The sequence below is a fragment of the Atta cephalotes genome (genome assembly GCF_000143395.1).
Source record: "Atta cephalotes unplaced genomic scaffold scaffold00002, whole genome shotgun sequence".
In the NCBI taxonomy this organism is placed as follows: domain Eukaryota; kingdom Metazoa; phylum Arthropoda; class Insecta; order Hymenoptera; family Formicidae; genus Atta; species Atta cephalotes.
The window spans coordinates 6,106,152-6,124,093 of record NW_012130066.1 but is presented as its reverse complement, the minus strand read 5'-3'; the positions used below and the strand labels follow the sequence as shown (position 1 = coordinate 6,124,093).

Here is a 17,942-nt window from a genome sequence, read left to right as displayed (position 1 = left end):
TGCGTGCGTGCGTGCGTGCGTGCGTGCGTGCGTGCGTGTGTGTGTGTGTTACTTAAAATTTATGTTTATAATATTTGCAAATGTTTGTATATAAAAATAATGTTAGACAGTACCTTATAAGTATTATATGTATAATAAATCGTTATCAATCTACAGATTCTATATTATTATTACTTGATGAGATGCTTGTTTATCTGGCTTGTTACACATGAAAAGGTTAAAATGAATATTTATATTAAAAAGAAGAAAACATTTGTTATATGTTAGTACTAGTTTATTAATGCCGCAAGGCAATACATAATGTACACGGTATTTTTTTTTCTCGTCAACAGACTCTTCCTATTACACAATATTTATTTTGTATAGTTGTTAATTAGTAACATTGCATTTATCATTGTTTTTACCTCAGCCTGTTGTATTCTTTCTGGCAAGAAAGTATCACAAAATAATTTCCCATTCTTCAACGATATTTAGTATTTGACTTATTCTTTGCATTTAAATTCATATTCTTCTTCGGATTCGTGACCGCAGTCACTTTACTGATTCATCTACAGATGAATTCGAGGCGATCTTATACACAATAACAAACTCGCTATATTGCACGGAGCTATAGTAGCCGATTGTATTTTATTATATTATCAAAACTGCTCCGAAGACACGCGCGAGTCGTAAGTTTTCAAGAAGAAGAATACAACAAACCACATATCGTTTTGCTATACATTTTAGATCATTAAAAAATTATAAAGACTAAGGGTTACTGTACTAAAATACAACATACACGAAAGTTTCAGGGAATGATACAAAAAACTTAATGTAACATTACAATTATTATGTTATAATATAAATGTACGAATATTTTGTGGACTTCCTTGTAGCAGTAAATTTTAGTGAGTATAGATTAATGATATCAACTTATAACTAGTAGTATATTTATACAATAATTTAATTTTGTTTTTGGTAACATATTTTAGCTTGGGATTTTAAACGTGAAGCCATTAAGAAAGTTGGCAAAGTACATATGTTGATAATATAATTACATTGAAATCACATAAATTTATAACTTATAAGTTTCAAATTCATAAGTTTCTTACAAAAGTTCTGCCAAGTTTAATGCTATTAAAACTTAATACGCTTTACAGTATTCTAAGAAGAATGTTTAATGGGATGAAACGCTTAATGATTTGTTACAGATGAATACTTATCATAATGATTTGAAAGTTATTCTTAGCAAAAGTCTTTTTCTCTTTTTAAGAACATTATAATAAAAACCACAGCGTGTACAGGGCGTTTGACTTTTTAAAGTTTAAGAGCTACTGGTTTTCTTCTTGAGAAATGTTCCCATACCAAGAACTACTTTACCAAAATTAGCAGTAAAAATAATTTAATTTCGTGAACGTTGACCGATTAATTATACACTAATGGAATAAAATATTTCAATGTGAAAATAAGTTAATGTTATTTACAGATGAAAATTGTTCAAATATTTATATACCTTAATGTCTTAAAACATGTTTCGAATTTAGCATTTTCAATCGCGTTTGTAAGAAAGCTAATAAACATTATCCAGTCATACACCATGTATAAATTGTTTCATACAATATCTTAAAAAGTGTGAGTCTTTAAATATCGATTATAATCTTTGAAATTATACACACAAAAAGATAAAAATATTACAAAATCATTTTCTGCCATATTCGAAGCTATTCATAATTTAATTTGCTTGAAAATGTTTAATAGGAGCACATTATATAAAGAAACTTTACTAAAGCAATGTTTCTAATAAATTAAAATTATAAAAGAAGTAATAATATAAAAAATATTGTATAAATATATATTTTCTTTAAAATAAAATGTTGCATGTTAAATAGCTGCTTATGATTACATTCTGAAGGCCAAATAGTAATAAAAAAAATCTGCTGCCACATTGTAGAAACACTTAACATGATAACATAAAATATGTCGTTAATTTAAAGTGTTATTTATGTAATGAACTTTGACATAAGGCAAATCGTAGAATTATTTTTACAACTAGTATTATCATTACATATTATTATTACAATTAGTACTATAATTATTACCATTACATTATAAATTATGAAAAATGCCATGATGGTTGTAAATGGTTTAACAGGCAGTGACAAATTTAATGTATAATATTATATAATTACGTACATTTTAATATTAATAAAATATTTTAAGTACTTTTTCAAGCACAAAGAATTTATCATAGTAAACATTGTATGAGATGGCCCTCAGTTTGTTAGAAAAAAATATCACTAAAACAAATAAATAATTTTTTTAATAAACCAATCTGTAAAGAAACTGCTCAAAAGCCATTATAAAAATACATTCATTAAAACAATACGATAAATACATAAAAAAAAACGTAAAAATGTATTTAACAAATATAAAATTGGAAATAAATTGAGAAAATTACAGATGGATACAACGTACTGAGTAGATTTTTGTGTTAAAACTTAACACGGTACTCTGGAAAATACCGATATCTTTTTAAATATCTTCATGTCCTTATGCACACTTGTATCTCTTATGATATCTATATATATATATATCTATGTATATATTACTTATAATTTTATGTATATATATATATATATTTATATATTTATATAATGTTGCTAATGACAGATGGTGCATTTATGTACATTTAGTCACAGTTCCTGACCCTCGAACCACAATAACTAACGGTAAAAGGAGTATTCGAGCAAACTTGTATAAAATTGTGAAATAGCATTCCGTATTGCATTACTTGTATAGTTTCAACATATCAAGAGTATTTCGTAATAAGTATAGAATTGTTATAGCCAAAAGAATGCCAAAAACCGGAAAAGATTTATGATCAATAAATTACTTTATTTAGATGACGTTATGTTCGTTATTATACATGTACACTTTTTTAAAAATTATTTCTAAAATGTTAGCTACAAGATTTGCTATACCGAACAGTATCGTATAGGTTTCGAAGAAAGTGTAATCGAGCAATTATTGTCCTCGTAAACTGGAAAGCTTGCAATTTGAAATTGCAATACATTCCATTATTACTATACAAAATGGATAATGTCACGGTAAAAGTGATTAGTTGGTGCTTTTATAAAATCATATAATTCAATAGAATCATTGGTCACATTGGTAAATATATTTATTATTTATTGGCGTTAAAATTAAAGCAGTCAATGCATTTATTTTGATCAAATCAATTGATCACTAATCTTAAGAAAAAATATTCGATTGTATTATTCGCCAATACAACCAATAATTCTGTAGAATTATCAGAAATTTTATAAAATTACCAGATTAAATATTTTCACCATAACAAATATATCATGTAGCGATGTTCTTTATTGTGCGTTCTTGGCATTGATCTGGCATTTGAAAAAGAAAAATTTTATATTACAAACGTCGATGATTTAATGCATAATATGAACACTCAGCATAAATTTGATTTTTAATAAGATACTTGGATTTTTAATAAGCTAAAAAAGCATTGAACTGATAATTGAATTTGTAATTATCCATTTCAGTATATTTGAAAGGAAATTAGAAATATTCTCGAGGTAGAAGCTATGTTGGAACTTTGTACATAAGGGTATCGAGGGCTTAGGAGAACAGTACACGAATTCAACATACAGTGCTTCTATTTAAATTAGTTTTTTTTTCTTCTTTTATAGAAACGTGCGCAAATTTACTTGCGCACCTTTCATTGAATAGGCACCGTTTCCTTTCATCCTTCTTTCATTCGGGTCCTTCTTTCATCCTCATTTCCCTAATGGCGTCGCTTAATCTATCCTTAAAACAATTTTTCTTATAATCTATCTAACATTATCATAATGAGAAGATGCCTACTGTTCATAGTGAGTACAGCATTAATAATTGTCAATTTGGCAGTATGGCAATTTTTTTTTGTTTCTTGTGAGCGGAAATTTTCATCTCTTTCTTTATTTTATAGTGGCTAAAGAAAGTTACTTGACTGATTTTTCGATCCATTTTTTTCTTTCTATATTAGTAAGTATTCGTGGAATATGCCACATACAGTAAGTTCTTGTTTTTCACAATGTGCGTTTTGCACATGCAATTGATCGTGCATTTCGATACTCTGTTTCTCTCACAAACATGGATGTCGACATCGAGACCATCTGATTCCTCTATGTAATTTGCTATTGAAGGAAGCGCTCTTATCCTCAATAAATAGGAAAGATTTTGATCTTCACTGTCTCAGTTTGTAAGAGATACTATGCACAGAAAAATGCACTATGTTTCGAGTGGGAGAGAGATATGGTCGATATCTTCAGTCTAATCTTAAAATTAGATTTAGATTAAAAAATGCTTTTGCGAATGATCGACTTAATAATAATAATAATGGGATATGTTCCAATTCACTAATTCGCAATAAATGTGATATCCTACCGATAACGATACATAATTTTGATTACATCATCATACTTGGCTGATTGATTCTTTAACGTAAATGCTTGGAAATTAAGAAGTATAAAAAAGAGAACATACGTGACATCGTATGTCACGATCGCCCGTATAATCACGTGTACTGTACGTATTTCTAAACGGCAGTTTTGACTCGCGTCATCGCAAGGGAACTTTCAAATCTAGTTTCTAAAAAGAGATTAGCCTAAATTGAATGCTTTTCAGTATGATTCCGCAAGTTTGTTATAGAAGTGAAAATTTCCAGCATATTTGCATTTACTGCAACACCATTGACTAAACATTTCATCTCTATATTAACTGCCCACGACATTAGTAATCGCATTACTACTGTATTTGTCCTTGGAAGGTACGAGTATGTCGACTTTATTGTACTAGACACGTCGTATTTTTGCTCTCTCAATATCTCTCTCGCCTCTTTGCCGATCTCGTTTGTCCCTCGATAGATCCCTCTGCTCGCGAGTGTCGGCTTGTCAGTTGGCGTAATGATCGAAGGAGCCTAAATATTCCAAACTGGCCCGATAGCAGAATTGATATTGATCCTGTGACAAGAATATCATAAATGATATCATGATTACATGCACATAAATATACTTGCAAAGCATTGAAATTAGAATTTACAAACCTCGGTTTGAACCATAGCTGGACGTTGCGTGCGTAATATTCTCACAGTCTGGAATATGTCAACCACACCTTCGTACTGCATTCGCTCCAAAACGATGCTAAGCGTTATGAAGACACCCGTTCTTCCTACGCCGGCGCTGCAATGCACGGTGATCGGTCCATCTTGGCCGAATTGTTCCTTCGTTTTGTGCACTTGTCCAATAAAGTCGATGAAACCATCGCCGGATTTCGGCACACCCTGTTCCGGCCAATCGATGAACTGGAATTGCCTGACTGTGCGACTCGCCCCGTCGCGCGCGTCCGTCACCTTGAACTCTCGTAAAATGTACTGCGGCATATTGTACTCCGCGATCGGATCCACGACGAAACATTGATAACGAATAGATCGATCGGACGGCCAATACTGGTGGCATTTCTCTCTGCCCATCTCTTTCAATTTCGTCAACATAACGACGATCGTAGAATTATGCTCCCAAAGCATACGCCAGAAATCATCAGTAGTGTCGCATAGAGGACCTTGGGTAGCTATGTAAGCACCCCGATAACGATATCCATCAATCAGACTCGCATTTATGTAATCGGATCCTTCGATATTACGCTGCGGTTGTAGGCATACTCTGGTGCACTCATAAGGCAGAATATGGACCAGTCGATTTTTGTGTTTGTTACACGGTAGATTCGCGGATATAAATCTAGTTGAATCAGCCTTGATGTTGGAAAGCTTCTTGAATTCCAATTCCATTCCAGTTATATTGTCGATCTCCGGTTGCATGAGTTTCTGAATATGAGAATGTAGATTTCTGGCCGGTACTTCTGTATTACCGCAAATCACCGCCTCCAATAAAGCATCGTGAATGAAGATATATTGATCCTCCGTCTGTACCATGTAATTCCTTTGAGCACGTAGACACGTGACGTGACCATAAATGTCGATCATCTTCTCGTGTTTGATCCTTTCCAACATCGAGTCTATAACGATGAAACAGCCAGTTCTTCCTACCCCCGCGCTACAGTGTACCACCAATGGACCACTATCGGGTACATTAAGAGATCTAACTCTGCGCAGAAATTGCAAGAATGGTGCAGGGTGTTCTGGTACGCCATGATCGGGCCAGGCGGTGAATTGCAGCTGCTTTATCTCCCGCCGCTCGGAATAACCCATTCGGCAAACCTGGAATGTACGAATACAGTAGGTCGCTAGTTCTTGAATATCGCTGATAGTCACGGTCATCTGTCCATAAGTCTCCGATCCCCTGGTAGGCCAATATTGATCACATTTTATCCTTGTTCTCTCCTCCAACTTTGTCATCATCACGATCGTGCTAGTACGTAATTCCCAACACATACGCCAAAAGTCCCCGAATGTCTCCTGCAATGGTCCTTGGGTAGCCACGTATGCATTCTGCTTTCTGTAACCGTCGCAATAATTGGCGTTGATGTAATCGGAGCCCGGCATACCATCAACTGTTTGAAGAATAACTCGCGAGTGATCGTACGCAATTACATTGGCGTAACGATTCTTCGATGCATTGATTTCCATATTGGAATGGTCCCACGTAAATTGTTGGCCAGGTTCTATCGACTCGTATTCTTGACTGAACTTCAGATTGTCATTCGCTTTCAGGCGTTCAATGTGATTGCCTAGTTCGCTAATAGGAATCGGCGGGTGTGAGATCATGCCAGGAGTTTGGAAATTTAATCGACGCATTTCTACCGGGTCCGATGGTGCGTGATTGGAACTTATATCTGCTGCCATGAGTGGTCGTGTGACGGCTGCTTGATCTGGCGCTTTACATGGCTGTCTTCGTCTGAAAATAGTTAAAAGACAAATTTGATGTGCGTTCAATTTATCTATAAATTTTACTTTATTTATCTTTTACTAAGAAATGCAACTTACTTTTTAATGACGAATAGAAGCACAAGACAAACGCTAACCATCAATGCCGCAATTATAGGACCAACTACCCATACCATCCCTGGTTCTTGACCACTAGTTTTTACGGACACTTCCGGATTTCCATCGGAAGGCGTGTTGGGATTCGGCCGACGTGGTGGCTCGCCAGGAGGTACTTCCCTCATGTCCAAAGATAAATATTCGGAAAACGGCGACGATGTGTATAAATGCTGAAACGAATATTTTTCCAATTTTTAATTATTGATTTGTATTCATAAATCGCTTATATAAGAGTCGAATCACTCCTTGCAACTTACCTTTCGTGGAGTATCGACTACGGCCCGTACGAATATTCTGTATCGCTTATTTTTAGTGAGCTTTCGGTTTTCATATCCCTCGTAGATATCTCCGCTGCCTAAATGGAACGTATATGGAATGTCTCTGTGTGGAAACTTAGCTGCAATATAGGGCGCGTTTTCTCTTTCCTGCTTGGCACCTTTTCCGCTGATCATATCCTCCGTCAATTCATCCGGCTGTTTATCGGCTGTGCTTTTGTCCTCAGGTACAACGATGAGATAATAATGCGAGATTGGACCATATTCCTCGGAAGCTTGCGGCAGAATAACTTGAATCTCCTCACCGTTAACCACACCATAGAAATCCGGCTTTACCATCGGCTTGGGCGCAGCCATCTGCGTAGTGACTGTAATCTTTGCCGGTGGTCTGTACTGACCGTCGCGTGGTACAGCGCTTACGTTGACGTTATAAGTAGTAAATGGTTGTAGTTCATTTATCGTTGTACTTGTGATTTGAGGTTCCAATAGAATTTGTCTGCGCGGCACGAGTTGCGTCTGCGTTATACCTTGAGAATCCACGAATTCTTTAACAGCATCAAATGAAACTTTGTACTTCAGTGGAGTCAGTCTTATGGGCGGAGTCCAGGAAAGAGACATCGAATGCGTTGACGAATCCGGCGCTCTGAGATTCAATGGTACGTCTTCTGGCTTTACCTTCACTGTAACTTTTTCGCTAAGTCTTCCAAGACCAGTCTTGTAACGTGCCGCTACTGTTATAGCATACTGCGTAAACTTTTCCAGATTGATGAGATCCGCCGATTCTGTCAGACCAACGATCTTCTGTTTCCATTCATCGAGATCTTCCACGGCAGTCGTTGTGTAGAAAATCTGATAACCGACAATTTTTCCTCTGTTGGGTACTGGCTCCCACCATACCTCCACACTGGAATCCGATGTGGCCACCGCTCTTACGGACATCGGAGCTCGGCCGATGTCCTTTTCCGTCATTATCGTGATTTTCTCGGAGTACGGACCGCTGCCTTGCGACGTGTGCGCTCGCACATGAAAGACGTATTCAGTGTTCTCTTCTAAGTTCGTGAATACCGCTCTCGTTTTGGTGGTGTTTCTATCTATAGTGGTAGAGTGATCGTTCTTCTTGTTAAACTGTACATCGTATCCGATTATTTGTCCGTTTCTATGCTGCCGAAGCGGTTTGTCCCAGGTCACGCACACAGTGTCGGGAGTTTGAAAGAAGTACGACAGATTTGTTGGTGGTCCAGTTGGCTCGCCTTCCGGACTGAACCAGTACCGTACGGTCTCTTGACCGAAACCGATGTCATTTTTGCCCGCTACTCTGAACTCGTAATCAACGCCTTGTTCTCCTACAGATTTATTATTTGAACACAAAATAATTATTAAATGAAACATTTCATTACAAGTGATTTAAAAATTATCCAGATAGATTATCATTATTATCGTAATAAGCATAAGGATTAAACCGTAAAATCCTCAATACACTTTATTATGAACTGTATCTGTTTATAATTTCAAATATCTACATTTCCATTTTACACTTAGTTTGAATCAATATATGATGTACACTGATTTAATGTGCATCAGTGCGTTAACCGAATTTGCTATTAATTTCCTTTTGATTAATAATCTTTTATTAGTAATCTTTACATAATTTATTCGAGATAATAAAAATCACATTTTTTGAAAATCATATTTTTTGAATTGTGTCACTTTTAAAGTAGGATATGATTATTATATTGCATGACACAAGATATTGACGAAGGTATATGTTAATTTTTCTTACCAAGATCTGTAATTTTGTATGTATGCTGACGCGTGTCCTCAATGAATTCCTCTTTAAGCGTTTGATTCTTTATACCGTATCGAATACGGTATCCCAGCAGACTACCGTAGGTTTGAGTAGGCTGACCCCATTCAAGTTCTAAGACGTCGGGGCCTCTACTCAGAACTCTGAAAAAATAATGTGCATAGAAATCGAATTGTTTATAAAAGAACGATATTTCATGGTTTTAAATAAACATCTCTTACTTTACGTTGACCTGTGGTCTATTTGGTACACCGCCCGGGGTCCTAACGTGTATCGGTACTGAACGGTCCCCGTCTCCTTTTCTCGTCAACGCCGCCACCTGTACCGAGTATCTCGTGTCCGGTTGTAGTCCAGTGATATTCACTTCTAGCACGCCTTCGTGCACATCTCGACGTATCGGTTCGTTCAGTAGATCTTTCCCCTGAGAAACAATTACAACTTGTATTGCGAGCACTCTCTCCTATCTATCTATATTCTTGTCGTAGTTTTTACCTAAGTTTTTTTTAAGAAAGATATCATTAACAAATGCACGAATAATAGTCTCACAATATCATACTATTAATTTGATGTTCTCAAATATTAATTTGATTATTATATTAATCTGCGAATAGTGAATCACATGATTTTTTATATCGCAGCAGAGAGAAACAATAAAATTCAATCGTTTGAATTGCCCTTCGCCCATTTTGATGGGTTTTGTCTATAGCTTCAAATATGTAGAACAAAAAATATTACTCTTATTTTTTTAATTTGTTTAACTGAGATATCGGAACTTTTGTTCTTTAACAATTCTTTGAAAATAATTTTTTTTCATTTTAGCGAATATCTTCGAAATAATGAGATATAAAAAAATGTTTTAAACTAAAATTTTATTATTTAGTATTTTATAGTCTTAATAACGGTGTATTTACATTCTTCAAAAACGTAAATTTTTTTTATTTTGTTCTCATACGCTCAGAGGTTATTTTGATTTCTAAATTTTTTTTATATTCTATTATATAATATAATCAAAGTCTATTAAAATCGATAAAGCACAGTCCCTTTATCAATCTCAAGTAGTTTTCTTTTCTGATCATGAAAAATATGTATCTAATTTTTTTAAGTTTTTTCTTCTTCCGTTTTTAGAAAATATTGAGTAAATTTATATAATAATTTCTAATGTTAATAAATTGTGGAATAATAAATAATATTCAATATGTAATTAATAATAATGACTTTCAATTGGGATGTAAAAATTAGGTGATTATTTTCGAATTAAACACATATGCATACGATATTTTATAAAAAAAGAGCCTAGATAATTTGCTGAGATCATTTGTGGAATGGACATTCTGTTTTTTAATAAAGTAAGAAATAGATAAAATTGAAAGAACCGATATTTTAATGAGACTACTTAAATAGGATTCATATTCATAATATTCTTCTTTATAAAATTTTCTTATTACAAAATTTTCTATGTATATTCGTTGTAAAAACTTTAGTAACCATAATTTCACGTTACTTAAGACGTATGTCCCATTAATACTTAAACAAAGATAAAAGGACTTAGGCGATAATATTACACGTGAATAGAGAGATAGTGAAGATAAAGGGTCTTATCAGTAAGTTTCGCGTAAGAACCAAAACTTCTGACGCTACGCTATTGATCGTACAGCAGCCGCAAACTGACCTCTTCCCTCACTTCTTGCACGTGTATGTGATATCCCCGTATGACGCCGTTCTGTTCTTTTGTTTTCGGCGGCTTCCACTCGACGTGTATCGTCGTCGAGTTGATCGGCGTGACTTTGACGTCCTGAGGATCCCCCGGCACTGTAACGCAATCCATAATTAATTCGTGCACTTTACTCTCATCCGATGTCACACTCACAGACACACGCCCATGTACACTCACAGACTTACGCGGACAGGAGATAATAAATAACGGATTTACTAAACCTGAAATAATAAATAAAATCTTTGTATAAAATTAAAAAGAAACACGATTGAAAGAAGAGAAAGAAAAATTAAAGAGTATGTAAGTCAGTCTGTCTTGTCTGTCGGAAGATTATTACGTCATTATTTACATTCCAGAAGCGAACAATGTGAGAAGCAATAAGCAATAAGACGTCAGTAGCGGCAAATTATTGTACTTTTGTCGTATGATAAAATGTTATTTAAAGAAAGAAAAGCGAGAAGTATATAATCAGTCTTTATACAATGCAAAAACATTTCCTCTACATTTCGCGACCGTCCATCCGTCGTCCAATTCGTCGCTGTAAACGGGAAAAAAGAAGTAAATAACAGCTATAATGATGTAGCAGTAAGATACAATTGAAAAAGGAAACGAAAGTACCAGCAATTGCGAGCGGTTGCAGAGAGAAATCATAAGTAACATAAAGTCGCGAACGAAAGAGAGACGGTAAGATAAAAAGAAGAAACAAGAAGACGAAGAAAATAGTGGAGAAGGTAATTACATGCCGCCAATCACACACGGACAAAACGACGTACAAACAATATTACGAGGCACGTTGTACCCCATGCTCTACGCCCCTGATACGATTATAATCCTCCATTTGAATACCAATAATGCTTTTTTTCTCTCTTTCTTTTGTTTTTTTTGTCAAGTTCTTTTTTTTTTCTTTAACCCGCGCGCATTCAGTTCGACTTTGCATATACAAGCGCGCGTAGACACGTCATACGGAAAAGTATACGCGGTAACGTTGGACACGATAACATAGCAGCAATATTGGAGAGTCCATGACTTGAGAGTCCAAGTAGATAGTTAGTTGCACGCGAGTTTTCGCGAAAGGGTTGTGAGGGCAACGAGTACGTTCGCCGAGAGACGAAAGTTACGGCAACGATGACGACAACGGAGTCTCGAGATCTCGTTCCTCGAATGGATGCGAGGTAGTGGCGATAAATATAGACACATTTACAACGTTTATTTACAACCACGACCATCGCACACAACTGTCGAAGTTAGAAAGTCGCGATTATACAACGTATTTGCGTTAAAAGCTCCATGACTTCTAAAGCCCGTATATGATCAATATTATTGAATAATATTCGATATTGCACAATATTAATAATCGTCTGGAGGCTATATTGAGTCTTCAGATGTCAATTAAATTGTTTAATTGCACAAAATAATCCTATACAGTATTCTCTATATTTTTTTGGAGTGAAATCTCATTCCAAAAGAGTTGAAAATACTCATTATTGAAAAAGAGTATAAATATTTGCACTCTTGAAAAATTAAAATTTTCATTGTTCTTTTTTTAGAGTGAGATTTCATTCTTTCAGAAGGAATAAAGGAACTCTAAAGGAATAAAATCTCATTCCTTTAAAAGGAGTGAGATTATATATAGAATTTTCTAGTAACATTGTTGCAACCGTTGTAATGTTACTGTAATATTGATGGAACGTTGCAACGTTGCAAAGTTGTTCTGCAATACTGCTGGAATGTATGGGATTGTATAACAATAATATTGAGCGTCACGGGGGGCCAATTTACGTCGCGATACCAGAACGTCAGTGTTCCGCGAGACGAGATAACTTGTTTCATGGACGGTCCAGTATTTGTCGTAATCGCTAAATGACTAATTGGCGCGTTGTGAAAGAGAAATGGGAAACGTAAACGTGGCGAGAAAAATAAAAGTCCAGATAAAAAAAAATCAGCACTGCCTAATACCTACTTCTGTACGATATATGTAAATATATGTAACAGTAACAGCAGCTCTACGGCGGAGGGATTCGCAAAAAACGAAACTTGCGCCGCAACGAAAGTACATACAGAAAATTCCGGCGCAGAAACTGAATCGTCGTAGCGCGAATTTGATGAGAAGCAATTGGTAGATCGCGTGCTCGCTCTGCTTCTAGCTCTCGCATGTATACACAATCAAGTAAGATCAAGATCACACTTACAACTTCGCTATGTAGCGCAAAAAACAAGGATAGCGAGCGCGCGCAGTCGCAGCGTTATAATGTATGTAATATATATATGTTCCTTAAGATAATTATATTATAATATATTCATTGGCTGCAGCAAAAAAATAAGGAAAGACAAAAATAACTGTAGGACGACACTTCGAGATTGGACTCTCTCAACAGACAACAAAATGAGAGTGTTATACATATGCAAAAACGATGACAAAAAGGAAAAAATTAAATAAAAATAGACGGTATAGAAAAAATATCATGGCACAACTCGAGACGAGCTAAGGGATACTCACTTTTTTCAGCTGCGCCCCAAAAGTCGCCAAAAAAGTGGGAAAAAAAACTCGTAAAAATTCGTGTCAACTTCGCACGTACATTGAAAATAGAATTATAGTGTAATTTAATTAATCTTTAAGGCATATCAATGGGTAGCACTACTAATTATCATCAAAATTGGCCCTCTCTATATAATATCTATATTCTCGAATTTTACGACAAAAAAAATATATATAGACAGAGATCTCGTTATCCTTCTCTTCTCGAAACAGGCACGCGTTCGCATTCGCTCGATTCAACCCTTTCGCTCCGGCCTCATGCGCTCAATTGACAATCACACTGCTTATTTCGCAACTGCTAACGAATGTCGGTGGCAACAAGATTCATGATTCCAATCGATCGTTACATAGACCAAAAAAAAAAAAGAATGATCGGTTGGCCCTCGGTTGCAGTTGGTCGCAGAGAGGCGGGAGACGTGAGAATATTTTTTTTTGGCATGCGCAATCACTACTCCAAATATGAAATAACTAAAGGCTCAATGTGTTCACCTGCCTCGTGTCGGGGGCGGGAGACACAAGAGCCGAATTTCTCACGTTTCTTGAAATTTGCCCGAAATCGCGGATGTCAATAATTCTCACAGTGTTAAAATTTCGAATCTTCCCCCCCCCCTCCCCCCCTTCTTTCTTCCCCCGACACGAGACATCAAAGGGAAGACCTATGATAAAATGCCTACGAAAAGAAAGCTATATAGGTAGGAGAAACCATAAGAAAGAATAAGATGGACGGTTTCTAGGATGTATCAAACGAGAGAAAAGGTTTCGTCGGTCTTATCACTACGGTATTTTTATAGAAATGGGCAGTCATGAGAAAAACTCGCGAATATTTTCGTGATATTTTTACGATGTCAAAAAATTCACGATATATAAGATCGGGATATATGTCGGTGGGGTGGAGTGTCTTCTGAGGAAAAATTGTTTTACTTTCTTCTTTTTTTTTGCAACTCCAAAAAGTCACCCGCAAAAAACAGCAGCTCGATCAAAAAATTTGTCGTTTCAGCAAAGGGGAGACAGGGTAAATTGGAGAAAGAGAAAGCGAGAGAGGAACCGAGAGAAAGAAATAGAGAGAAAGAGAGAGGGAGACAGACAGGGAGACCACTCTCCCATTTGGGATATCATAAAAAAGTACTCTGCTATTTGTCTCCCTTTCTCGTCTCTCTTTTTTTTCCTCCTTTTTCTCTCTTCTTTCTCTTTCTCTCAATGTCAACATCCACCCGCGCATTCATCCACGCAAAAATCACAAAATACCGCGTAAAACGCGCGCGTAAATACGTTTCGACAGCCGTTGCCGAGATGCGGTGATAGAGGTAGCCGTTTATTTGATTAACGAATCGTGCTCGCGTACCTGTCGATGATCGAGTGTGGTCGAAACTGTCGATGACATCTAAAATATCTAATTCAAATTGGCGGAACTAGCTGGATTGAGCTAAAGGAAACGAACTGTCATAAATCATGCGTTTTATTGGGACATAACAGTGATATAATTTACGTGAGTAAAAAATTGGAGGAAACAATCAGGAACAATTAAACGGGCAGCCGAAGCTCTTAAGACTTTTAAACATTACGCCTACAAAAAGAGCGTTGCTTCAACCGCTGAGAGAGATTAGAAATTCAAAGATATATATATATATATAAAAAGGAAATAATTCACATTTACATATACAATGTAAAAAAATTATATACCTTCTCTAAATACTCATGTGAAAAAAAAAACGTGTGCGTGTTTCTCGATATAAAAAGTAGAATATATATAGAAAAAGATGCTATATATGGCATTTAAAACAGAATATTTCGTACATATCGAAGTATCATCTGAATAATAGAGTTACTATGTTTCACTTATAGAGACACAGAAGTTGAAAACGGATCAGAGTTTCGCATGCAGAGAGCGAAGATAAATACGTAATATAGAAAACGACCGTGATTACGTATGATTACGTATGAAAATTAATGGGACCTAATGCTCGCAGTCCAGATTTCCCGTTTCCATCCGTACGATCAGCGCAGCATACGGTGAGTTTCTTTTCTTTTTTTTTTTTTAGAGAGATAGAGTGTACTTCATCCACGCCAGAGACTTTACGCACGAGCAGAAATTGAGAGTTTCACTTTGGAGCGTGCGCTTCGCATTTTCATTTCTTGTGCGTGCTACTTAAAAAAAAAGAGGGATGCTTTTTTGCTGACGCGGATATTAAAACTCATCGATCGTTTTCCGACGGAGGCGAAGTCGACGTTGAAAATGATTTACTCGTCGAATCCACGAAAATTGGAACTGATGAGCATATATAAATAAGACTATAACTAGAAATAGGTCTGAATATTGGTATTCAATCTGATGAATATTGGTATTCAAATGTTTTTCAAGAAAACGCCCCGCGAACACTTCTTTTTTTCTCTTTCTCGATACAAATTATCCGACTCTCTTCTTCGTCGGGGACGTTTGGGCACAGAGAAAAATATCGAACTCTCGCGATTTGAATCTCTTTTACTGTATACCGTTTTCCTTTGTCACTGATCACTTCCCTGATTTTTTTTTTTTTATTATTTTTCGCGTACGCTTTCTTACGCGTATCGTCCTTCTTCCATCCGGTATCCTTTTACACAATCACTCACGCATTCACGCGCGCACCTTCCTGTCGCGACCTCGAAAAAATGTAACGCGTATCAATCATCGTCAATTAACTTTCTCATGATATCGGTTATGAATTCCCGCTATTCTTACGAAGTTTTCGATGAAAACATCTCATCCGCATTAACTGATCTTTAAAATAATTTCATGTTTCCTTTAGAGAAATTTAACAATCAACTTATGCGGATCATTTGTTTTTTTCGTTGATTTTGCGTAAGTATTCACAGATTAATAACCGATGCAGTAATATAATTTCACGAATATTATTAAGTCGTGCTTTTCTCGCAGCGAAACGAACGACGTCGTTCGCAATAACAATCCATCCATCGTTACCATTTCGGTTATTATTATGGCTTTTGCACCGCACCATTTCGAGATCGCCTCAGGAAGAAGCTTCAGGTTGCACGACAGTCGACAGTGGGGGTGCTTTTCGAGGGTGCTTTCAGTGCTGGTGCTCGGCGGCACGATATTGCATCGCCTATAACAATATTTATTCGGACGTGTATAGCCGCTGCTGTGCACGGTGCTTTCTCACGCAGCATGTGAGCGTTAACGCTTCTACGTATACGCATATCTAAATCGCATACGCCCGCGCACGTGTCCTACGTGAATGCTACGTGCTCTTTCGCAGCCGAATTATTCGTGAAAGCGGGTGCTTGTGCTCTTGAGAATCGGTGCACAAAGGCTAAAGAGACGAGACCATAGTCGATATTCATAATCCGTTCTTATTTTAAGATTGTCTTAAGTAATGTCTCTCGATGGTGCACGATTCCGTCTGTGGCTATTCATCAAACATTCTTATTTCAAGAACACTTTAAATAAATGTCTTTTAAGATTCTGCGATTGGCTTATGACATCTTAAGACTAGACTTAAGACGGTCTTATCACACGGTTTTCTACAATGAGCCATTGCTTAAGTTTTAAGCCATAAGAACGATTGATCAATCATAGTCGATTATTCTTCTCACATTCGATTGCGATTGGTCAATTTCTTACGACTTAGGACTTAAGCGTAAGTAAGGCTTATTGTAGAATGTGAGTTAAATATAAGAATAAAATGATAAATTGGTTTATAACATTTTGGCCAGTATTCATAGTCTGTTCTTATTTTAAGACTATCTTAAATGTTTTAAGATGCTACTACTTAAGATTGTTCTTAAATATAAGAATCGACTATGAATACCGGCCCTTGAGACTGTACTTAAGATTTTAAGTATAAAAACAATTATAGATACCGACCTACAACTGGTGCTTTCCAGCAAGGACACAGTCAGACACAGTGTAATCACATAGTGAATTATTACATCCTTGTTGTTTGTCTGCGTTAAACAAGGATGAAACGACTTACTGTAGTCCAATGTCCACGATACTAGAAATCGATCCGACATCTCGAATGAAAAAAGAATTGACCAATCGCATTGATCATGTGATTAAATTGTTCAATATGATTTGTTAATTCTTTCTCTGTCCAAGATATCGGATTGGGCCTAACATAGGGTCTGACTGTGTCCTTGCTGGAAAGCACCCAATGGCGGCCAGCACTACGCGACGCACGTACTTATACGTACGTTCGCGCGTGGGCACCGCGAGGCTTCGTCCTTCGTGAGCACGCGGGGGTGCGTGTATGCGTGCGTGGTGGGTGCGAGAAATAAGTAAATGTGAAACATACGGTGCCGGCGCGTGTTACGTAATTTTTACAAAGTGCCCGTGCACACATACGTATTATACGGCTTGACATTATGTATATAATACTATGTAGCAGCAATGTAATATCTTTCGGTAAATAGTGAACGATGACAGTTAGTAATAGTAGTAAACGTATGCGTAAGAAGATATAGATATGTATATATATATATATATATATATATATATATATATATATATATATATATAGTATCGTATACGTAAGTACGTACGGTAACGGTAGTTACTTAGTTCGTAGTCGTATAGAAGT

The 17,942-nt window shown here is 36.2% G+C and overlaps 1 protein-coding gene across 1 annotated transcript in view; it reads right to left on the bottom strand.

Moving 5' to 3' along the window:
* Positions 1 to 4,931: 4,931 nt before the first annotated feature.
* The window catches only part of LOC105620971 (tyrosine-protein phosphatase Lar), a 146,639-nt gene continuing 133,628 nt past the window's right edge, over positions 4,932 to 17,942 (bottom strand). The window contains exons 12-18 of the mRNA XM_012202449.1: positions 10,785 to 10,924; positions 9,337 to 9,536; positions 9,092 to 9,258; positions 7,294 to 8,654; positions 6,980 to 7,206; positions 5,084 to 6,890; positions 4,932 to 5,000 (exon numbers count right to left, since the gene is read on the bottom strand). Of these exons, the coding sequence (XP_012057839.1) occupies positions 4,932 to 5,000; positions 5,084 to 6,890; positions 6,980 to 7,206; positions 7,294 to 8,654; positions 9,092 to 9,258; positions 9,337 to 9,536; positions 10,785 to 10,924 (3,971 nt within the window). The remainder of the gene's footprint in view (positions 5,001 to 5,083; positions 6,891 to 6,979; positions 7,207 to 7,293; positions 8,655 to 9,091; positions 9,259 to 9,336; positions 9,537 to 10,784; positions 10,925 to 17,942) is intronic.